We start from the raw sequence: 22,878 nt of genomic DNA, 5'->3' as shown, positions 1-22,878 counted from the left end.
GGTTGAGCTCTCAAATGAGGCTGAGAACCGGCTGAGACCTGGCTGAGACATGCAGCCAAGCGAGTGTTACTGACCCGGCTTTTCTTCATTCCGATTCAGATGCACATGCACATGCACGTGTGTGGGCGAAATTGTGCTACAAGGATTCACCCACGTGTACACAAAATGGTAGTACATGGCAGCCAACAGTGCTCACATTCCAAATCCATCTTTTTGTAACAGATGGAAGTGCCCCTCTTTGAAGAAAACAATGCTTCTGTATCTATTGACGCTGTATATGGGGGTATAATAGGGTGTGTAAATAGATACAATAGTCTCGCAAAAATAATTATCATCGAGCTGCCCAGCAACTGAGCTTGAAACCAAAAAAATAATGAAATCATTTGAATCCTTCCCATGGAACAGATGGGGTCGTAAATGCTTCAGATCCATCCCAAACATCATCCTGTCGTGATATCGTGCGTAAACCTTTCATCCAAAGCAAACGCCTTACGAGAGGACATGTATGCAATGTGTAGATAACAATGTAAATGGCAAGACAACAGGCCTTTCCAGCCCAGCAACACCTGGGATGAGAGCCCCCCATTTAGACGTATTAGTATTCCCATAAAGTGTTGCCGCGTACTCACAGTCCGAGGTCATTTTGACCCAGGAAGGTCCTCGCCAGCTCGTCACCACCCTGTTCGGCGGCTTCCATCCAGTGGATGGCAACACACATGAGTGCAGGGTCGCTTCTGACATCTCTCTTACCACCATCGGCACCAATGCCATGGCCAGCACTTCCTGGTCGGTGGAGTTGCCCTGCACCAATTCGTGTCCCATACCCACCGCCGTACTTGTCCATGACCGCCTGCTTGAAAACCTCGCGGGGCTTCGACAGCGGCAGGGTGGTGCGGTCGACAAGCTCTGGGTTGGACAGATAGAAGAGCGCCAGCTCCCTCTGGCTCGTCGGGTCGCCCTCCTTGGCAGTGATGGTCCACATGCGGGCTGCGTCCTCAAGACGATAGGTCGTGCTTGGTGGTGGCGGCGTGGGCGGGCACGATGAGGCCGTGCGCGAGTTCTGTTGCTCGGCGTTGGGCGAGGGCTTCTGTGTGCGGGGCTCATCCTCACCGTTGATGGACGAGCTAGCCGTGCTCTCCGGTGCCGGCGGCTTGCCCCTCCTCGTCTTGGTGTACACACCCACAAGCTCATCCGCCATCTCGACCATGGTCCTACAGACCTCCTGCTTGAGGCCCAGGGCCGCAATCGCGCAGTCCCAGAATGCCTTGCCGCGATCTGTCTTGTCTAGAATGCTGGCAGGGACGAAACTGGCGATGAACTGGAGGTCACGGAACAGGGTCGCAGGCCGTATTTCCGCGTTACGAAAGAGCGACTGCAGTACTGTGGCAATAGCATCTGTGTTGGCTGCTGGCGAGGACGTGTTGACGACAGACCGAGTTTCTGAATTGAGGTTGCCGCCAGGCATGCGACTGCCACCAAGACCCGGCGTTTGAAGTGTTAAAGACCTGCGTTCTCGAAGATTATCAATGGCCTCCTCGAATGGTCGGCAATGGCCTCCCTGGTTATATTTCTCTGCTTCGAGCTCTGCCGAACGCAGCCATGCTAGCCTGCGGCGAGGGCTGCCAGATGTCAGAGATGCAACAATGAGGTGCTCCAACTCGAAGAGGGCATTGAGCTTGGCGTATGGGTTAGGGTGGACGCAGAACATCCTCAACAAGCGCTGATATGCTCCAGTGAACGGGAACTCGGGCAAACTCTCCCTACTCGACTTTGAGGACTTCTTGGATGATAATGTATCGCTAGTCGCGGAGCTCTCGTTGTCACGGGTCGGCTGGCCGCTCGCCACGGGCTGCGACTCGGACGTGCTCTGGTTCAGAGCCGCAGCATCTGCAGCGTTGTTTGCGTCTCGTAGATTGCCGAAGCTTTCTTTCCGTGCGATGACCCGGAGCCTGGACCGTCGCTTCTTGGCTTTTCGCTCATTGGCATCGCGCCGGTCGATGCAGTCCTGACCAAGGTCTTCGAACCAGCCATCTGTTTCTGAGCCCCTCGAGAAGACTAAATTCCCGAGGTCACTGAGCAACAAACTCGTGAGAGTCTGTTGGAGGTCAGTGAGAAACCTCGATTTGTCATCGTTCAGCCGCTGCTGTTGAATGGTATCGCTGTTGGACACTGACGTGCCGGGACGGCCAATGCCGTGGTTTGCTTGAGTGTGTGAGCCGTAAATGGAGCCACTGAAATTAGTGATGCTTGTGGTGGGACTGTGAGCACGAGAAGTGGTCGAGCTTGCGGATGTAATGGACTGGAATGGCGACCAGTATGTCGATGCGCTATCAATGGTGTGGACGGGTGAGGCATGCCCAAAATAGTCTCCCGAGTCCATGATGTCGCTCATCGCCGTGCTGGCACGCGAGTACCCGTACCGCGCCGAGTCGAAGCTGGCGACTGACGCCATGCCTCTCAAATCTCTCGCAAGCGATCCTGTTCTACTCGATGCCGGTGTGAATCGCCTCTCTGACTCGCTCATAATGCTGCTGGCGTCGTCATTCTGGAAAGAAGACATAGGAGGATCCCTTCGCACAGGTGGGCCCTCAAGCAACTTCTTGTCCCGGAGATACAATTCGCTGCTCCAGAGCACCGGCCCATCCATGATGTTGTCGCCAACGAGCTTGCCAATGCATGCTTTGACCTCGCAGCAGAATCGATGAATACGCTCCTCGCCAGGGCAGAAATTCTCGATTCCATATTCCTCTAGGAATCGGGACGTTTTCTCTGCCTGATCATCTGACAGCTTGTTCGGGCCACCCTGGTCTTCATTCGCCGCTAAAAGGTCGATGATTTGAGATTCAGTGCGGTAGATATACGTAGTCGCAGAACCACGGGGCATACTTCTGCTTCGACTGTAGCTATTGCGCTTGCGACGAGTGCCCATCGACTTCAAGGCGACAGCAATGTTGCGAGAATGCTCATATGGTGCCGAATTCCGGACGTCAGTGACGTACCACATCTTGTCACGCAGCGCTCGCAGACGCCTCATCATAGAGTCTATTAGACCCTCAGCGCGTTCCTGAGACTGCTTTAGCCAGACAAGCCACGCGTCGTACTCCTCGATAGCAGATGCCGAGCGCCGGATAGAGTCTCGAGGCCCTCGGCTGAAGATGTTCAACAGTGTTGCGAAGCCGTCTGCACGGAGTGATGACGAGGAAAGAGCATTGAGCTGCTGCAACGTCCTGAAATACGAGAGCGAGCCTACAAAGTCTGACTGTGCTCGTGCTTGGGATGCGGCAGCTTGAAGCATAGCTACCAGGATCGGTGTCGGCTCAGGTGACTCTTGGCCCCTGCTTGCCACCTCCTTTCCTTTGTCGCTTGCGGCGAGAGGCGAGCTGCTCCTAGTGGGACTATCTTGACCCGTCACCCTTCGGCGGTATGGATTCCGGCTGGGGCTCCCAGGCCTTGCTTTCTCCGTTGTGATGATCTTGTTCCTGGAGCGATACTTCTTCAGCGTCGATGTCCTGTTGCTGAACTTTCCAGTCTCCTGCTCTGACGTCTGCGGGATCTCAAAGTCCTCGACCAACTTCAAGATTGAGTCACGCAGCTGATGATAGTCCTTGTCAAGTTCCGGCCTGTCGTCATCCACGTCATCTTCGTCAGTCTCGCTGAGGGATGAGGAATTCTCCTCTTCGGGTTCGTCATCCGGGTCGTAGGTCATCTGTGTGGAGAGTGATTTCCCGTCCGAGGAGATGAAGAGGATGGCCCATCGCTCGGCGCATGGGTGGCATGAGCCGCAGCATGTGTCTACTCCAAGAATCTGGGTCATCTCATGGATGGCAAGGCGGAGTCGGTACCCATCGTCCTCATAGTTGCTCATATACTCTTGGCTCGAGCGAGCGCCTAGTGGCGGGGAGGATCTGGCAGATGTCCCAGTGGCTTGCGGCTCAATTGTTGTCTCTGCTGCTGTACTTGTATCACTCAGGACAGAAGACACACTTGTGCTGATGATAGAAGCTGTCTCAAAGTTGTTGCTTCTCGACGTGGCCATCGACATGGGCTGGGAGATGGTCGACATGCCGGATATGGAGGGAGCACCCGAGCGGACAGAGGCGGACGACATCGGCCTCTTCTCGGGGAAGAGCGCGTTAACCAGTGTGACCAAATCCGCAGGACTCACAACCAAATATGGATGCACCTCGGCAGTTTCTCGCAACGATGTGATGGATCTGGCCTTGAGAAGCCTGGGGCGGGGCTTATAGCGGGAGTTCTTGAAGCGACCAAGGATGTTCTCCACGTGGGCCTTGACCTTGGGCGGTGTCGAGACTGGGCCGGTCTTCCAAAGCATGTCAACCACAACACTGGAGGCTCTCATGGCGACTTGTTTCAGAATCTTCTGCCTGCCATACTCGGTAATGTGGTAGTCTGTCATCATACCATGGCTTTCGGGGTGAACGACGACACCAAGCAGCCAGACCGAGAACAACCACTTGTAGACAAACCATTTCCGGGTGCTGTCGACGTACTTGTGGTCCAAACGTCTGAGTATTTGATTTCCTATCTCGAGGAGGCCCTCTGGGAGGCCGGTAGCATCCTCGTCATCCAAGATATCGAAAAGCTCATCAGTAGCACGATCATAGAACTCGTCGGCAGCAATTTGGTCCTTGGATGTCCAGTCCGAAATGTTGAACCTGGTGCCATGCTGGTCCTCGGCGCGATCCAAAAGGAAAGCTCCGTCCTCGAGTATCTTCATTAGATACCATTCCATGTTTGAACGGCCAGCCCAGTCGCGCATGTTTGACCAAACATTGAGAACATGGATCAAGACGGGCTCGATCGGGACGTTCTCGTTCCCAGACTTGGATTCCGTGGCGGATTTTGAAATGAGGCGTGCGCACGCGTTGGCCCACACGTCGGTCCGACGCTTGTCCTCAGCGCTGTCGGGACCTGCGGAATTAGCAAAGCACGTGTAGATGAGCGCAGACAGGGCATCGTGTCTCTGGAAGGATAGCAACCTCTCAACTGGGCTTGGGTTGTTAGACAAGTGCCTGTTGGAGGAGGTGCCAGGGCCGCGCACATGGGGCTTATTGTACAGTGGCAGGACGGACTCGACCGGATCCAGGCCGGAGTGGAAGTTGGTGATGGCGGCACGCTCCGAGTTCGAGAGCGAGCATATCCGGGTGGCCAGGTAGTCCGGGTCATTCCTTATCTTGGACAAGAAGCTAAGAAACGTCTCCCTGGCATCGGCCGAGATGTCGTGGAGGAAGGGTACAGTCGAGCCAGCCATGGGGCCGGCAGCGACCACGGAGCCTGTGGGTGTCTCCAAACTTTCGGATGACACCATTCCTGGGGACTGGAGCAGCTCAACCTCGGGCTCGAGGAGAGCGTACCTCCTGACTTCGTCGCAGCTCTTGCGAACATCCGATATTGCGCCGTAGAGGGCCGCAAAGGTCTTCTTGTCGTCGGTGCGGAAGCACTCGGCCAGGTTCCTCTGGGTGATCTCGCCGCAGCGAGTAAGCCGGGCAGACAGGGCCGTGGAAACCAAGGTGCGTTGTAGACGGATTCTTGTGTTGGCGCGCTTGCGCTCCTGGTACTTTGATAATCGGACCAAATGGGCGAGTTCGTCTAGTGAAGTGCTTTCTGCCGCGTCAACTGGAGCCAGGTACGAGTTTGTGTAGAGGGAGGCGTCGGTGATGAGGGGCTGGGGTATCTTGACAGGCGCCCTCAGGGCGGAGGGGAGTCTCTTGGGTTCATCTCGGCTTGCGCTGTTGGTAGTCAAGTCCGGAGCACTCGAGGCGGGAGGTGGAGGGGGAGGAGTCGGCTGGGCGACAATGGCTTTTCTGAGAATCGGACTCGTGGTCTGGATCGCGCTGGCGGGACGCGGCAGGTCCTCACTATGGCGTGAGGGGGGTGGCATTTCGCCGTCGCGAGGAGTGTCTGGGGACACGTCGGAATGTGAGGGGCTGCTCGTGTGTACTCGTCGAGGCAGGGAGGACTCGACATGACGTTCTGGAGAGGGAGGAGTTGACGACCTCGTAGGAGGAATGGCTGTTGGCGAGGGCTGGTCAGCTGAGCTGTATGAACCTCGAGGCAGAGCGGACAGGCCTGGCCAGCAAAACTGTAGGGGAAGCTGGAGCAGAAAGAGTAGGAAGAGGCGGCATTGTTGTGGAAACAGTCAGCAGCGCGGTGAGGTGGTGGTGTGGAACATACGGGCAGGCTCGGAGGCGTGCAGGACAGGCGAAGAGAGGGATCGTTGCATGGAGAACATGGCGCGCCCATGGAGCGGGTGTCCTGGATCACTGCCAGCATAAAAGGGCTGACAGTGACAGGACGGAAGATCCAAATCGGGGGCGGACGGCGGACGGGAGACGGGAGACGGGAGACGGGAGCACGACAGGCAACGTGCAAGTCCAAGATTGGACGGCTTGGACAGAGGGATTGGAGAGGCGTCAGAGGCTGCGGGAGGGCGTGGCAGGCTAGGTGGTGGTGGTTGTGCTTGTCGCTACTCGATCTCGGCCCAGGTCATCTGAGTTGGTCGTCGCGGGTATCATGAGGAGAAGAGCAGGACCAGGACGAGAGCGAGGACGAGGCTGAGAAGCAAGCCTGGGAGGAAATATGTTTGGTGTTGGTGGTGGTGGTGGTGGGTTGCTGCGGTAATAGCTGTCGATAATAATTGTGGTGGTTGTAGTCGGTAGTCCGTAGTCCACCTAGCTAAGTCATGTAGGTAGTCTAGGTAGTCCAGTCCAGACGTGGAAAGTTGGGGGAGGCAGACGAGTCGACTGGGGGAGAGGCGCTGAGGCTGAAGGTGTTACATTTATTCCCGGCCACTATGACTTGTCTCTCTGTCTGTCCGTCGTTCTGTCTGTCTGTCTGACTTGCATGTACATATACGTACGTGGGAGTGTGAGTCGGTGAAAAAAAAAAAAGGTGGGAAAGGAAAACACCAGAAATTCGCGTGGTTGGAAGCTGCCAGAGCATTTACGGATACACGTATGTGTATATCAATCCACAGACTGACTGACCGACCTAGGACAGACCGATCTAGGACAGGCCTAGGTAGACTAGACTACTGATATGCCAGCTGTGACCGCGACTGTCTTGCGATGGAAGTCGAGGCACAATACAAAAGAGGCGGGCAAAGAGCAAGAGGCTAGAGCAGAAGGTAGGGGCAGGGGGACAGGGGGACAGGGGTGAGGCGCCGGGAAGGGAAAGAACGTTGGGGGGGAGAGAGAGGAAGAGAAAGAGAAGCACGCGGCTGGTGCTGTCCTGTTAGCGTGCGTGCAGCTACTTCCCCTGCTCATCTAGGTCGTTTCTGGGGGTCCTGGTGGTTTAGCGCCCTTGAAGGAGGTAGGGAAGTCGCAGCTGGCGAAGGCACAACTCACACTCACTAGCACTTGCTCACCAGGGCGTTGAACGGTTTGTGCGTGCACCTTCCCGCGTTGATGGGTGTGCTAGTGGTGCTAGGTGCTCTGTGTGCTTAGGTGCTGGGTGCGTTGTTGCCGTGCTGCGTTGTAAACGTGGGGTAGCAGCGACAGGGATGAAGGGTACAGGGGGTGGGTTGGTTGGTCAGTTGGTTGGTTGGTTTGGTTTGGTCGGGTCGGTCGAGGTCGCCGTTCTTGCTCTGTTCTGCCCTGTGCCGTGCGTGCCTGCCCGCCTGCCTGCCTGCCTTCCTGGCTTGCGTGCCTGCTTGCATGCTGTTCACACACTGCGCGATTTGGAAGGAAGGAAGGAATGAAGATGCAGGACAGAACAAGAAAGACGGTACTAACTGTGCAGTGTGCATGCACACAAGCCAGGCCAGGCCAGGCAGTTACCAACTGGGCAGTGTCGATGTGATGTTTCCTTCTCCCTTCTGCCACGCAGTCTATCATGTATGAAGGCAAGTGGTACGTACCTTGGTCTGCTGCCCATGCCGTCCCTATCCCAGTCTTCCGCAGTCTAATGCCTTCCTTCCTTCCCTTCCGCCCCTCCACGCCACCTCCCCCTAGGGGCCCCCTCTGGCCCCCTAAGAATAAGCTTGAGCTTTGTAGGCCAGAAACCAGACCATCTTGGTCTTGATGCCGATGGCCATGCGATGCCAGTAGCGATGCGTTGGCAACCGCCAGCCCACGCTGGGATCATCCTCACTCAGCACAATCCCGCCGACCCGGACGCCAGGACTCCAGGACTCCAGGGGGACACAAACATCCGCCATGCCAGCAACATAATGTCATGTCTTCCAAATTCGCTGCCAACAATAGATCGTGTCCTGTCTGCACCTGGGTCCCTCCCTGTGACCGCCACCCAAAAGGCTCGGTCCTGTCCCGTCGTGACCCATCCAGTCGGTGATGTGCTACTGCTACTGCTAGTTAGCCTGGTCTACTGGTCTTTGTTCCGTCTGTTCGTTTCTCTTTATCTGTCATGCCACTTCAGCCCTGCCGTCTTGATGGGATGGCCCTGAATCTGAATGCCTGAAATTGCCACGACCATAGGGCAGCATGGGCATTGAGCATGAACATGAACATGAACATGAACATGAGAGACGAGCAACGAGCAACGAGCAACGAGCAATGAGGCCTCAGCCGGTGGCAAATTGACCCTCAGCTGTTCAGGGTCCTCTTTTGTCCACCGTCTAATGCCTAGGCCAACGGGCAACCAAACAGTCCCGATGGCCGCCCGTTGCAGGCCTCTCAACTCTATCAACTGGTACCCGTACCTGTCCTGCATGTGCTCGTTCAGCCCAGGGACCACCCTCGATCCATTACGACCGACAGCTCATCGCGGCCGCCTGCACAGGCCTTGCACAAGGGCTGGGACGGGTCGCGCGCCCGTCAACAGAGTGAAGAAGAGAGTTCGAGTTCATGCAATCCTCCAGGGCTAGCGATCCTCCTGCAACTCCACGGTTCAAACACTCTGGCGGCACTCAAGGAAAGCTTTTTTTTTTTGCCCGCTGCCGCCGTCAGGACGGGCGCTCGGTGACTTGGCAGTGCATTGCATTATCCTCGACAGCTTATTAGACTATCTGGCCTACTCTACGTCTGTACCCAGGCACTGCTGGCGGCAAATTGCTGAGATGCCATCCCATGATGCCATCTCATGCCGTCCCATGTGCTCCTCAGCCCAGCCAGCAGCACCAGCAGCACCAGCAGGCATGGAATAACCCGTGCCAAACAACTCCCCTCCTCCCTCCTCTTTCTCTCTTCTCTCCTCTCTCCTGCCTGCTGCCTCCTGCTCTGACAGTGCAGTGCTCTCCTCCCGAGGAAGAGGAGGTGTGGCGTGTCTGTCGCCAATTGGCCAGCCACCAAAACACACATCCACCCGACCGCAGTCAATCAAAAGTCTCTCTCCAGACCTGACCCGGGCCAAGGCCGGGCGGCCACCGACTCGGACACATGCCAACTCACACTTCATGGCAACACCCGGCCACCAATCCTTGTTGCTACCGTGCATACAGGCATACCGTACCGTCGTCATTGCCTTGCGATCCACTCACAAACAGAACCAGGGGTCAACTTTCGCTCTCTCTGCCGTTTGCCTCTCCAATGGGCCATGCGCCGCCATGGGTCCTTGAACGGGCCTTGAACGGGCCATCGCACGATGTGTCGCTGTCACCCAACCACCGCCATCCACCCCTGTGCGTCTCATTCTCTCCCCTTTCCCACCAGATCCCAAGTGGAGCCCACAGCGTCCCATGATCACCTGAATGCCTCCATCCGCCCTGAATTCAGGGCAGAAGAAGCCGCCTTCGAATACTGGTACCGAGCTTATTGGAAGGCCAAGCGCCTCAACGTCCGGGTGGGCACGCAGAGTCCTGTCCGCCCATACTCTATGCGTAGCTCGTACCGCCTGACTGTGCTGGTATTTACCGTATGTAGTAGCATTTCAAGGAGCCGAAGTGCGAACAGACGGGCCGCGAAAACAGAGGGCCAGCGCCAGCGCACCAACTCCTCGACCTCGTGGTCCAATGTCTCTCTCCATCGCTTGCAGTGGCGGCTAGCGACGCTCGGCCGGTCGCATGCTCGTGCTGGTTGGTTTTCTGACAGCCAGCAAGCAAAGCAGACCAAAACAGCGCAAAGCAAAGCAAGAAAGCGCACCTGTCAAGTCAGCTTCGACTCCCCCCCTCCATCACGGGAATCCGGCCGGTACCCACCCCATCCTCATCGAGCCTCGTACAGTCGCGCCGGCTGCACGTCAGACTCGCCCGCAGCAGTCGAATCAGCAGCTGCGAGCACTGCCTTTGTCGACAGGCATCTTCTGCCCTACGGGCGGATGATCACTTCCCACTGACGACTAACCGTCTTGATAAATCGCTCAACTCTGTCTGTTATTCGCTGCATATCTGCATTTGATCATACAACCTGGCCAGCTCGGTGAGCAATATCTCGGACCCTCCGCTTCCTCTTGGCCTCATCCACGATGGGCTGGCTACCCCGACCCTGCTCCAAGCATGTTGCCCCATTGCCGTTGACATCACTTCAACCTTCATCCAGCAGCACCGAGTAGGGTGACATGCTGTGATTTTATCCTGCTCCATGTCGTGCCAGCGAGACCGGACAAGCCCACTCCTTAATCGGCCAGGTCACGAAGCGCATGCATGCATCCCCGCAGCACGAAGTGCCCACGGCCGCCGAATAGGCACCGAAAGCCAAGCACCGCAGTGCAGCATGTCTCAGTGCGATGCAATGCAGCGCGGTGCTGTCGGGTAGAGAGGACCTATCAACGGCCAACATCTCGCATCGACAACAGTGACGACGTTGATTCTTCTTGCCTGGCCTGGCCTGGCCCAACTTCGATCCAGCTGATCGCGGCCACGCGCATGATAGACTGCCCATCGTCAAATCCCGATTCTAGTAGAAGTAGTTGAGTTCTGAGCCATTTTTTTTATATGCGCTGCAGGCATCTGTCATTTCACGATACTTTGACAACTCACCACCAATCTTGCACCTACACCAGTGGATCCTGCGTGCATCGGCGTCGTCGACTTGTTCCCCGGCCTCCTCAATTTCCACCCTCTCTCAGTCTTGAACGACTTTCAGGGAACAGGAGATGCCCCGGAACAAGATCAGAAATGAGTCTTGCCCTCTCGCGCAATTCTTCATTTTCACATTCTACCCATAGAAGACTGAGAGGAGGCGCACAAAACTCTCTGGGCACAATGGTGTCGGGGTAAGTAGTGGGCATACGCAGATACATCTACTACACTCCTAGCTATGTTTCACTATTTGTGCCCTTTTTTTTGTTCAGTGTATGTCCCCAAAGCTTCACATGCATTATTAGGACAATACCGCCACACTGTCAAAAATCGCAACACTGCATTACAGAGCCTCCTGTGGCTAGTCACTTCCTTCTCAAGAATATTGTCCACAGGAACATATCCCACAGAGAATTATTGCATGAGAGTTTGTCCCGCAAGAGGTTATCCCATAGGAGGCTATCCCTTACCAGATATTCCTATGACAGAACATCACAGAGTCAGTTATGCTGAATAGATGACTTTCTCTTTTTCCGCAACCCCCCCCCCCCGGCGCCTCGACTTATTCTACATAGATACTGTGGTCGCAAAGCGGACACCCGAGCGCAAGCCCGTAATACAATACTGTTGCGCTTCAATTACACTATTTTTGGTTGGTCTTGTGTGTAATAGAAAGTGTTCTGTGTGCATATGCGCTTTTGGGACGGTAGCCGCAGTCGCGACCTCACGTCTGACGTGATATCTCTCGGCAGTGGATCCTACACCATGCTGCGCCGTGATCAGATGCGAGCGTGATGATTGTCTCTGAGGCTGTACAGGATCCCACAGCGTGTACAAAAACATCATGACCGGCACATCGTCACCTCCGTGCCCGCATCGCAGTCTTCCCTATTCAATGCCAGATCCATAACCCGAGTATCTCGCTCGATAACACCTTTCACAATGCGACTCCTCGACACAACAACATTCGAGCTCCGCCTAGACAGCCAGGAGTTTTTCCAGGCCGAGGGCTACGCGATCCTGTCGCACCGCTGGGTCGGCGCGGAGATCACCTTCGACGAGATCGCGCACCACGCGCCCAGCCTGCGCGACGCAGGTTCCCAACGGCTCACGAAATCGCCGCAGCTCGACAAGATCCGCGGCGCGTGCGAGGTGGCGCACGCCCAGGGGCTCCGATGGCTGTGGATCGACAGCTGCTGCATCAACAAGGCCAGCGCCACCGAGGAGGCCGAGTCCATCAACTCCATGTTCGGCTGGTACCGCGGGGCGCGCGTGTGCATCACGTACCTGTCCGACGTGCGGAGCGGCGCCTCAGCTGAGCCGCCTGCGTACCAGGCCGTTGAGTCGAGCGCGAAGAAAGAGATGCCTTCCATGGGGCGGGTATCAGACCCAATCTTCCGCCGCGCCGGCAGCGACGCGCCATCAGAGTGGTTCTTTCGAGGCTGGACGCTTCAAGAGCTCCTCGCGCCGCGCGACATGGACTTCTACGACGCGGACTGGAACCCCATCGGGAACAAAGCCTCGCTCGCGGCGCAGATCCAGCACATCACGGGCATAGACGCAGACTACCTAACAGGCGCGCGGGACTTCCGCAGGGCGTGCATCGCGACAAAGATGAGCTGGACCGCGGGGCGGACGACCACGCGCGCCGAGGACGCGGCGTACAGCCTGCTGGGGCTGTTCGGCATCATGATGCCGCCGCAGTACGGCGAGGGCGGGCCCCGCGCGTTCCTGCGCCTGCAGCAGCAGCTCTTGTCGACGACGGCGGACGAGTCCATCTTCGCGTGGAGGATGCCTGCGCCGGACGCGGGGATGCGGTACGACGTCGAGCGGAACCCGGACACGAGCTTCGGCGCCGACGAGTGGGGGCTGCTTGCGCCGTCGCCGGAGTGGTTCCGGGGGTGTGGAAATGTTACCATCGAGGGCGGTCCGGCGATTCACCGCCCGGCGAGGTCGTTTGAGGTGAACCGGCAGGGCCTGCAGGTGCCGGCCATGCAGTATCATGGCAACGGGATCACCAAGTACAAGCTCATCCTGTTGTTCTCCCCGCTGCTGTTCATAGGGGCTATCCCGGTCTTCTTCTACATTAGGAAGAAGCTGATGAAGATTGCGGAAGAGGGCGTTCCGTTCGCGCTCAACTGTTGGTCCACGGAAGGGGGCGAGCCGTCGGCGGCTATATCGGTCTATCTGTCCCAGTTACCGCAGACCATGAAGACGAACGTTGGGATCACCGAATACAAATTCAAGAGGGTCCGGTGCTCAGAGCTCCCTCTGAGCCATAAGTATGCGGTGAGAGGAGCGGAGAGGGAGGTCTTGGTGCTGCAGCCGGAGCTGCGGTTTGGGAATTAATGGGACTTGGAGATTCTGGGGGCTGAATTATAGAGCTACGTAAAGGCCAACAGTGGTTTGTCGTGTGATTGCATAGTTCGTGAAGGCGTTGATAGGGCTGGGACAGTAAAGTTACCTTGGTATAAGCGTAGTCAAAGCATCCTGCAACATATTACTTTTCTCTCAATTATCAAGTCAGTCTGCATTGCCCGGCCTCTCGCCACATATACATTTAGAGCGAGATTGCTGTTATAGGAAACAAGGGAGCCAGGTATAATTGAGGTAGTACGAACCTGAGATTCCATGTCCAATACAGGTGCCATATAAAGACTCAAATTATGTTTATTTTCTTTGGCGCAGCAATCTTGGACGCCTGGGGATTTAGCGAGACTACCGGTTCAAGCTACGCTACGAGAGACTTTATTACCCTTGTATTTCAAAGACAGGAGACATTATCAAATTTATCAATCTCATCTTTTCTCACATTTGGAAGTGCGAGCTGAGCGTGCCGTCATCCACGAGACATTATTCCTTCTTCCATCAGTCGTTGTGTTTCCGAAAAGCAGTCTCAATCAAGATTTGGGTCGCACTCCGATTTCTTAACTGGAGCCGAGCACGATGAGCACCCCTGTCTCTTCAATACAATCCTTCCGCTTCAGGAACCCATCCATATCTTCGGCAAACCCTTGGAGATGTGTTGAAAAGTAATCGCAGCGTTTAAGCCGCTGCTCAGTCCCGTAAGAGCCACCACCAGTACAGTATATAATGCGCCAAAACCCTCCAACACACCCTAAGCCGCACTACACTCGACCATATCTCATTCTGCGATATAAAGGATTCAGTTTCGCAGGGCTATCCAAGTACCTCAGAGAGCCAACTTTCGGTGGTGCTTGATCACTACCAGCAGCAAACCCTCGTTCACCGCCGCTATGGGCTCTACGAGTTGAAAAGTCCGGTCAAGTCCTCGTCGCGCTATTGGTCATGATCGTGGGGGCTCTTCAGCCCTCTAGACCAGCTTTCGTAGTCTACGTCGTACTTGAACCTTGCTGGGGTATCTGAATACATCAAGGCATTACCTAGATTGATACTGATCAAATATCTAGGCCGTTTTAGGAGACTTCGTGGTCTGACAGCTGGTCATCGTCCATAAATACATAACTGCCGCCCGTTCTTTCAAGAAACACATAATATGGACACTCAAGCATAAAACAAACGCCCTTCAAGCCAGGAAATTCTGGTATTGATAACTTTAACAAATCTTTTATCCAAGCTTTCAAGATAAAAAAAAAAGAAGGCTAATAGCTTCTAAAAAAGATTAACGGATCGGAAGGAACGGTTGATTCTCTTGTCTTTTTGTTTTTAATATCTCTTTTTACCAGAACAATAATTCAGGTGCAGCCTGAAATTTCATAATATCTAAGCATGTCATCGTGCAGAATAAGCACGTCTCAGTACAAAGGGGTGTGGTGTGAACGTAAACCCTCATACGTAGCTGCATATGTACATGTACAGACGGGGCCCCGGGCAAGGCATCAGCTCAGCCACCCTGCGACCTGCATCTGGGCTTTCTGACCCAACATCCCCTCACGTTCTAGCCTGTCCCGACCTCGACTTTTGCTGTCTTGTCTCTCACTAGACCTTGTCTTTATCCGCTGCCACCCATCCACTCGATGACTTCAGTTGAATATGGATCCCTTCTCTACACTGAGCATCGCGACGAGCGTCGTACAATTCATCGACTTCGTCGGCAAACTCCTTTCATCCAGCAATGAGATCTTCCATTCTGTTCATGGCGCATCGTCCAGCAACCTGGCGCTTGAGTCCTATTGCACCAGGATAAAGGACTTGAGTGCGAAGCTTGGCTCTTCGGTTGACACGTCCCAAGGAGCATTATCGCAAAAAGTGAAGAGTCTGGCGGATGATTGCAAGTCTGACTGCGATGCCCTTCTGGCCATGCTTCAAGACATGAAGGTCGAAAGTCAGAAAAGCCGGCGCTGGAAAAGCTTTCAGGCCGCGCTCAAGACCCTGTGGGGGACACGCAAGTTGCGAGAATTTGAGGAGCGTATGGACAAAGCACGTAACTTGGCTGCTATCTACGTGCAAAGTCTGACAAGGTTTGACTTCGAACCAGAACAATGGCCCAAAAGCATCGATCTCTGACTTGAGCGTTTTCTAGAGAGGACATCGGGCGCCTTCATTCAGAATTGAGACAGGCGAAGGAAGATAGCTCAAGACTTCGGCTTGACCAAACGGCCAGTTTGGATCGACTTTCTGAAAAGCTCCACTCTTTGAAGTTGGACGTCAACAATGATAGGTCCCGAATCCACCAATCGAGCGACACGCAGACGATGATGGCAATCGAACAAATAGTCATGAGACTACGGTACATTCACGACGACCTCGACATAAATAAACGACAGAGTACGATATTAGCAAGCCTGAGCTTCCCATCTCGAACCAACCGCCACGAAGCAATTGCAGAAGCATCTGCCAAAACCTTCCAGTGGGTTCTTGATTCAACGGTTTCTCAATGGCTTCGAAGTAAGTCTGACACCCTATTCTGGATATCTGGAAGAGCAGGCTCGGGGAAATCGACACTGATGAAGTTCCTTGCCGCACATCCGGCGACTGTGAACTTTCTGGAGGAATGGGCGCATCCGCACCCCGTGGCCATCGCCTCCCATTATTTCTGGAGCGCAGGAACATTGGAGCAAAGGTCTCAAAGGGGGCTCTTGCAGTCCTTGCTGTATGATGTCTTTCACGCCTGTCCCGGCATCATCTCAATCGTCTGTCCTTCGCGCTGGAATGCCGCCCGGAACGCCGCCCGGCGCAAAGATCCCCAGCCTTGGTCCGTATCTGAGCTGACTTCGGCTCTTGGGGCAATCTCAGAAAAGTCAGAGCTAGGGACCAAATTCTGCTGGCTCATTGATGGTCTGGACGAGTACGAGGGTGAAACTGACCATCTCTGCGATTTCCTCGAGAATCTAAGCAATTCATCGAACTTAAAGCTTTGCGTCTCAAGCCGGCCCCTGAATGTTTTCAAGGATGCCTTCGACGGCATACCTCAGCTCGCTATCCATGACTACACTCAAGAAGATATCGGCAATTTCGCTCGAGAGCGACTGGAAAGCCATAAAAGATGGATTACTTGTTCTGTAGATGAGGTCGGGAGAGCGAGCCTGATCAGGGATATAAGGGATAAAGCCAACGGGGTATTTCTCTGGGTTTTCTTGGTGACCAAATCTCTCCGAGATGGGTTAACGAACTATGACGACTTGGGAGTGCTGCAGAAACGGTTGAAAGCCATGCCAAGTGAGCTCGAGAAGCTCTTCAAACATATGCTGGACTCTATCGACGACGTTTACCATGAGAAAATGGCCCAGACCTTCCTGCTTGCTCTTAAGTCTGAAGAGACCCCACGCTTGCACTGGCCTTTGATGTTCGACGCACTTGTGCATCACGCAAAGGAGACTCAAAATGATCGATACGCCATCGACTTGCCCATCAGCTCTCCACCAACCGATTCCTTGGATGACCTCCGGTTTCAAGCCCGTTGGCAATTGAATGCTCAGTCACAAGGCCTTTTGGAAACGGGCAAAAGCTACCCGGGTGAGGTTGAAACAGTGGAATTCCTTCACCGGACAGTGCGAGACTTTCTGCTTACCGACGAAATGATGCATTACCTAAGATCAAAGGTCGATGCAGGCTTTGACCCGGCACTGTCGCTCGTGAAGGCTTATACTGCGTTGGTGAAGTCGAGGCGCTTCGATGCTGCTGATCAACACGCCGGTTGGACATACATCAGGAATTCGCCAGGATATGCCCAAGGTTTCCTAGTATACCACTTGAGAGACTGCTTCAATTATGGCTCAGGAGTTGAAGAACCAAGTCTTGCAGTGTTGAGCCAGCTAATTGAAGAGCTGGAGATATCAGTGATCGCCATGTTTGGGTCCAGACAAGCATGCTTCAGCAACCAAGGGAAAACCTGCCACCCAAGTTTGATTGTCCGAGAAGCTCTTTTGCAGAGCGCCTTGTATCCGAGGGTCGCTCCATATCTCAAGGATGATGGGGATTACTTCGCCGATTTTGAAGCCCCCCCACTGTACATCGCGACCATCCCCGCGATACGGAATTTTGCCTTGATACATGTGCCAGAAGTTGTCGACTATCTCGTCACTCAACGTCGCTGTGATCTGAACGAGGTCTCCCAGTCTATTCCGGATGGAACACCGTGGCTTGCGTATGTCAATGAACACATGTCGTCGGCCGAAACTTTCAAATTCAAGCCTGCGGAGTTCAGGCAACTTCTTACGCTTGGCGCTGATCCAAACGCCAACGATAGGGGCCAAACTGCATTTTCAATCTATCTCCTTGAAGGGCTTGAGAAATTCTTCTGGGTAGAAGAAGGTGATGACCGCTATCCAAAATATTTCGAAGCCCTAAAAGATTTTATTGATGCTGGAGCAACCCTGAACAAGCAATATGGTAGAGGCGAAGAAAAGACCACTGTTGCTCGATCCTTCTGTGAAAAGCTGCGCGCTTTTTCATGTGAAGGCAATACAGAGGCTTTGCTGAGTTCGGGAACCTTGCACGGGAAGGCTGCCTATCGGACAGTCAAAACTCTGGTCAACCGAGACCTGGTGAGCCTGAAAAACGTTCCAATGTTTCAAGAGACGGTAAAATCTTGTTTTAGCTTTAGCTATGCCCGAGAGCTGCTCGATCTGTTGGAACAGTCCAGGCGCAGAAGAGGGAAGAAAAGAAAGTTTGAAAGCGTTTCCGAGAGTCCCAAAGACTCTAAGAACATATGGACAGCTTGGTGAAGCCCGGGCGTCCAACAAGATGAATGATCTAGTACAGCAAGTTTGTGTATGTTCGATATGTGTACAGGAAGCATCACCGCATGTGTTAAACTGATAATGAACTGTTGGTTGAGGAACAAACACTCGTGAACAACTCGTAATTCTATGTATCGTTAAGATATTATCTTCAGTTAAGCGATAATTGACCCATGCAAGATAATAGAAAAATTTATTTCAATGATAAGCAATATTTTATAGTGATCAAGACTTGAATGTTTTAAGTCCTTATATTGGAACGGTTCCTATGCTCAGCTAGATACCTTCGCGTCTGCATGCCCGATGTGCAGCCACAATTTGCGGCCACTTGCTTAATACTTTCGCATATATCCGCAGATTGCACTTACACCCAAATGCTCTTGTTCGCCCCTGAGGTATCACCCTCGCGACCTTCGAGGCTGGGGGAGGAGCGGCCCGTATCCCCGCCCGAGAAGCGCATGAGAAGAAGCAGGCACCAACCACGACTGTTAAATGCTTCCAAAAAAACACCCTTGACATACCGTTAGTAAGGTAAGTTCACTCGGACGCGTGATAGCCAGCTCGATTGCTGTCGGCCCTACACGAGAATGATATTCTGGGCTGGTAGATACTCCTCAATCCAGTCCTCGTGGTCTTCATGCAAACGCAGAGTGGAGACCTCGCCATCGGCTACAAACGTTCCACGAACAACATACGCGTTTCCAACAAGCATGTAATGATCAGCTTTGCCAGATACAGGGCGTAGGATGAGTGGGCAGCATAACCCACTGATGAAAGCGCACAGATCACCTTGGCGAGCAGCAGCTGAAGTGACTCCGATAAAACCTTGCTGCAAGACAACAACACGTCTATTGTCCGAACGGTCGATAGCCAAAAGCAAGACCCTGTGAGCGTCTTGATAGATTCGAGGATCTTGCAGGGATTTCTGCAATTGGTCTGCATCTTTGTTGAGCTCCAGATATCGTGCCAACCCTTTTTCAGCCTCCTTCCACGCTGCCTCTTCACCCCTGAACCGCCCAACGCAGATTGCGTCAATGAAAGCAAGCGCCAGATGTTCCTTGAGCGGCCCTGAGCCCTTGATCATTTCTGCCATGACCTCCCACCACAATGTAAGCACTTCTGCAGTTGGATCATCGAGGTTCTTCACAATTCTCCTGGATGCATACCGAACAGGGCCTACAAGCACCCCTCGTAGTCGAAGTTCAGATCCGTCTATTATATTTGTGATGCCAGGTTGCTGGTTGCTGAAAAAGAATGGTTCACAGAAGTCGTGAGAGTGAAGGGGGGCGGCATTCGCCCCGTTGTCCCATTGTGGGACCCAGGAAGGCACGCCAGAGAGTCTATTCAGGCCCTCCTCCTCATGATCCACGTGAGTCAGAATCTTCAAGTCTGAAGTCCTTTCAAGGTACCTGACGGCAAATTCGTAGAAGACCTCTTGGTGCGGCCGCGCATAATCTGGCTGGAGATTCAACCCCGCCATTACTCCGTCCCGGGTCTCCAGAGCCATGAACGCGTAGATTCTATCTCTTGGGTCTGTGAGCTTCATCCTCCGGGCGTTCTGCAGAAGTGAGAGCGTGGTACTGGCTTGATTATTCGATTCCAAGCTTTGGTCCACGAAAGCCCGGGCTTCTTCTCGTCGACGGAGATTGAAATTATTCGAATGGAGTGCGCGGATGTCAGTGAGTGGTTCCAGTTCTGATCGCCGCGAAGGAGCTGCGCGATAGCATAGCCAAATTTCAACTTTCAAAAGACTCATCCACTCTATACGAGCACCTGCCCAATGAATGACAGCATCAGACCCCAGTGCTGCCTCCTGAACCACCCATCCACGTTCAAACCACAGGTGGCGAACCAGAAATTCCCGGGCTGACAACCATCTGGTATCAACCACAAGTGGGTCATCTTCTGAGGGCCAGGGGAAGGTATCATATTCGTCTGTGAACGCTAGGTCTCGCAGAATGTCCTCGATCATGGCCGCGACCTCATTTATCAGTGCGGCAGCTTCGCGAGCCTTTTCTGCATGATGCGGTTCGAGTCCGAGACATATGAGTGTTCGGCGAGACGCCTTGTAAATGCGGCCCATAGCGAAGACTTGATGACCTTTTTCGATGGTGTCATCCTGATTGATGCAGATGGAATCAGCCCATAGAGTGCGAGGCTTCTCTGGGAGCCTCGTTTGAAGAAGCGCCTCTCTCAAGCTGTTCGTGATCGGCAAAGGCCTCCCGTCGATGAGGATTGACTGCTCCTTTTCATCCGAGCCCCAGACATAGGATATCGCCTCAAACGAGTCCAGGTCTGAGGCGTCGAGGTCAACCGTCTTGATGTTGCCGATCAGAATGTCTTCGCCTGTGCCATGGCTGAGGATCAAGAGGCGAGTGTGGGTTTTGCTTGGCAAAGGCTCGTATTCGTACAGACCATTTAGGGATATACTAGTCTCGACCATCTCCGGTCCATACAGCGACATTTCTGCCGCCTGAGGCATCCTCTTCGTTGATGATCGTTATAAGAACTGGGTGAGGTGCAATGACTCAGGACGGCTGTGAGCCCTGACGAATTGCCACGGTGCCGCGTAGGAGGCTCTGATAAGAATTTCCTGTTGCACGAAGAGAGAAGAGCTAAAAGGCTATGCGCCTCGGTGTAATCAGTGGCGTTCACAAAGTGGGCCACGAGCGGATACTGTAACACGAACGGGGCAACAACTGAGAACAGCTGAAGAGTGGACAGAGAAACGCAAAGCTTGAGCAACAGAAAAGTGAGCAACGAAACCAGGTCTATGAAGACTGCAGCAATGTTGAAATGAGGAAGAGAAACCTGGTTTCTACAATCTGGATGGCTGCCAGCTCGACCCCACTTGTTAGGCTGCCATCATACAGGGCTTACCAAGAATTTGACGTGCATGTCAGCATCGGCAAGGGCAATGTTGCAGAAAAACACATCTGCCAAGGGTGTTCATGGCTGATCATCGAAGCTCTCATGTGACATGAAAGCCATGGCTCACCAATTATGTCAGAGAAGCTGCTGACTTGACATTGCTTAAGTCAATTGCGAAGGTCAATTTCGAAACTTGGGCATCTGGGGTCGCCGACGGGACCCTTGGGTGTCTTCTGACCTGTCACATATGCTACTGAAATAAGGCCACCAAACTCTCGGAAATCGTAGCACACCACGGCGAAGCTCCTGTGTGGCTTCATGCACTTCCCCATATGAAACATTTTCAATAAAGAAGTGCTACAAGAGGTTATTAGTAGGAAGGACATCCTAAGAAAGATTATCCTACAGGTGGTTAAGCTACGGCCCCCCTTGTTCTTTTCCCCATACATCCCAGAAGTACAGTGGCTGCGAGCCGGACATGGTAAACTATCAAGCCCATTCGAACGTGATTGCAAGCTTGTCCCTCCCCGATCTTTTGATCCTGGCGTTCACCATGAAATGCCACCGTATCGCGTACTTGCAAAGCCCTCCAAGCATTTTGTAAACGTGAAGTACCAGACTTGAACATGTTCGCCACCGGGAGACAAGACTTCCAGATTCGTACGACATCATCACCATATAGAATTCAAGCGAGCAGAATCAAAGTTGCTGGCATCGACACAGCTCAGTAAACACCAAACAGCTTTTCACCAGCTGCAAAATCATCACCCATTGAGAAGATTGACGCCACGAAGGTACATGGCACAATCACGGTCGCGATAGCCGTGAGCTGTCCGGCGCTTCTCATCTGCTTACTCGCAGCAAAAGCATGCTCGAAAGCTGCGTGATGGATGGCACTGCTGCCCAGATTGATCCGATGCCAGTTCTTGGTACAGCACGTCCCAGAGGACTGCAACACAGCTAGTAGTCACCAATATTAATAAAGGGGGGACAGGAGCATCCATATATGTAGTAACAGGCTATTTGTACTTTTTGAACTCGTCCAGTGAGAAGAATCGCCAGCAAGAGGTGCGCTGACATTGGCCTTCAGCCCCAAAACCACTCAGTGAGCGTATGTCGACGCTGAGACTCGCCGGGTTACGATCCCGCGCAAATCAATGCAGTTTTTCTGTGAGAACTGATTTAGCGCATTAACAAAAATTGCCAATGGTCACGAGTGGGTCAATGCCTGTGTCGGGCGCCACAAAATAATTCAAATTAAGCCCCGCCTGCTCGAATCTTCAATCACTTTGCCACCCATTTCCAATCGGAAGACGCACGTACGCAAGAAGGTGGTTCAAATGGGCATAGCAATAGGAGACTTCAGTGAAAAATCACGGTCGACCTCAGAATGCGCGGTTCTATGGCGTCGATGTATCAGCTATTTACTTTGTTCAGCTCAGCCCAGGCATCTCGGTGAACCCAAAGAGACTCATAATATGGTGTCGGCTATCTACTATCTTTCATCGCCCATATGTTCGGTCAGAGTTGACTGGATGAGACGCAACATAGCAGAAACCCCACACCATCCCCTTCTTCCTCGGTCCTATCCCGCATATGTGCAGTCAACCAATCAACAAGCATCATGAGACGGTCCCTACGTCGTCACGGCACAAAGGCTCGATTTGGCTGTAGAAATATGTTGATTTCTGTTAAGGTTCGCCTAATAAAACAAAGGCGAAAGGCAGCGTAGCTGCACGCGTGCCCTAAAAGCTATTTAAAGTCTGGCGGTGGGCTGATAAGATAAGCCTATCGATAAGGGCCCTGTGGGTCCCAGCCTAGAGGGCCCCGCTGGCATTCAGCCCCACGCCCTCACACATCACATCCAACCAAGAGTTCTCACAAGCCGCCTCACCCCCTTCCCCCGTT

The 22,878-nt window shown here is 53.6% G+C and overlaps 5 protein-coding genes across 5 annotated transcripts; 3 read left to right on the top strand and 2 right to left on the bottom strand.

Moving 5' to 3' along the window:
• Window positions 1-625: 625 nt before the first annotated feature.
• On the bottom strand, window positions 626-6,253 carry J7T55_001552 (uncharacterized protein; the record flags this gene model as incomplete). The annotated part of the gene is made up of 2 exons (XM_053145659.1): window positions 626-6,033; window positions 6,196-6,253. The coding sequence occupies 2 exons, from the start codon at window positions 6,251-6,253 to the stop codon at window positions 626-628; spliced, it is 5,466 nt and encodes a 1,821-aa protein (XP_052991813.1).
• Window positions 6,254-9,561: 3,308 nt separating this feature from the next.
• J7T55_001551 (uncharacterized protein) lies at window positions 9,562-10,251 on the top strand (the record flags this gene model as incomplete). The annotated part of the gene is made up of 2 exons (XM_053145657.1): window positions 9,562-9,831; window positions 9,895-10,251. The coding sequence occupies 2 exons, from the start codon at window positions 9,562-9,564 to the stop codon at window positions 10,249-10,251; spliced, it is 627 nt and encodes a 208-aa protein (XP_052991812.1).
• Window positions 10,252-11,878: 1,627 nt separating this feature from the next.
• Window positions 11,879-13,285, top strand: J7T55_001550 (het domain-containing protein; the record flags this gene model as incomplete). Its single annotated transcript, XM_053145656.1, has 1 exon — window positions 11,879-13,285. One exon carries the CDS (start codon window positions 11,879-11,881, stop codon window positions 13,283-13,285), a length of 1,407 nt encoding a protein of 468 aa, XP_052991811.1.
• Window positions 13,286-14,950: 1,665 nt separating this feature from the next.
• J7T55_001549 (uncharacterized protein) lies at window positions 14,951-18,032 on the top strand (the record flags this gene model as incomplete). The annotated part of the gene is made up of 3 exons (XM_053145655.1): window positions 14,951-15,378; window positions 15,441-17,904; window positions 18,003-18,032. 3 exons carry the CDS (start codon window positions 14,951-14,953, stop codon window positions 18,030-18,032), a joined length of 2,922 nt encoding a protein of 973 aa, XP_052991810.1.
• Window positions 18,033-18,676: 644 nt separating this feature from the next.
• Window positions 18,677-21,311, bottom strand: J7T55_001548 (uncharacterized protein; the record flags this gene model as incomplete). The annotated part of the gene is made up of 6 exons (XM_053145654.1): window positions 18,677-19,812; window positions 19,930-20,584; window positions 20,635-20,775; window positions 20,980-21,035; window positions 21,098-21,121; window positions 21,209-21,311. 6 exons carry the CDS (start codon window positions 21,309-21,311, stop codon window positions 18,677-18,679), a joined length of 2,115 nt encoding a protein of 704 aa, XP_052991809.1.
• Window positions 21,312-22,878: the final 1,567 nt, after the last annotated feature.

The sequence above is a fragment of the Diaporthe amygdali genome (genome assembly GCF_026229845.1).
Source record: "Diaporthe amygdali strain CAA958 chromosome Unknown NODE_21_length_814164_cov_65_183785, whole genome shotgun sequence".
NCBI classification, from domain to species: Eukaryota; Fungi; Ascomycota; class Sordariomycetes; order Diaporthales; family Diaporthaceae; genus Diaporthe; species Diaporthe amygdali.
This window is presented reverse-complemented; position numbering and strand designations above follow the sequence as displayed.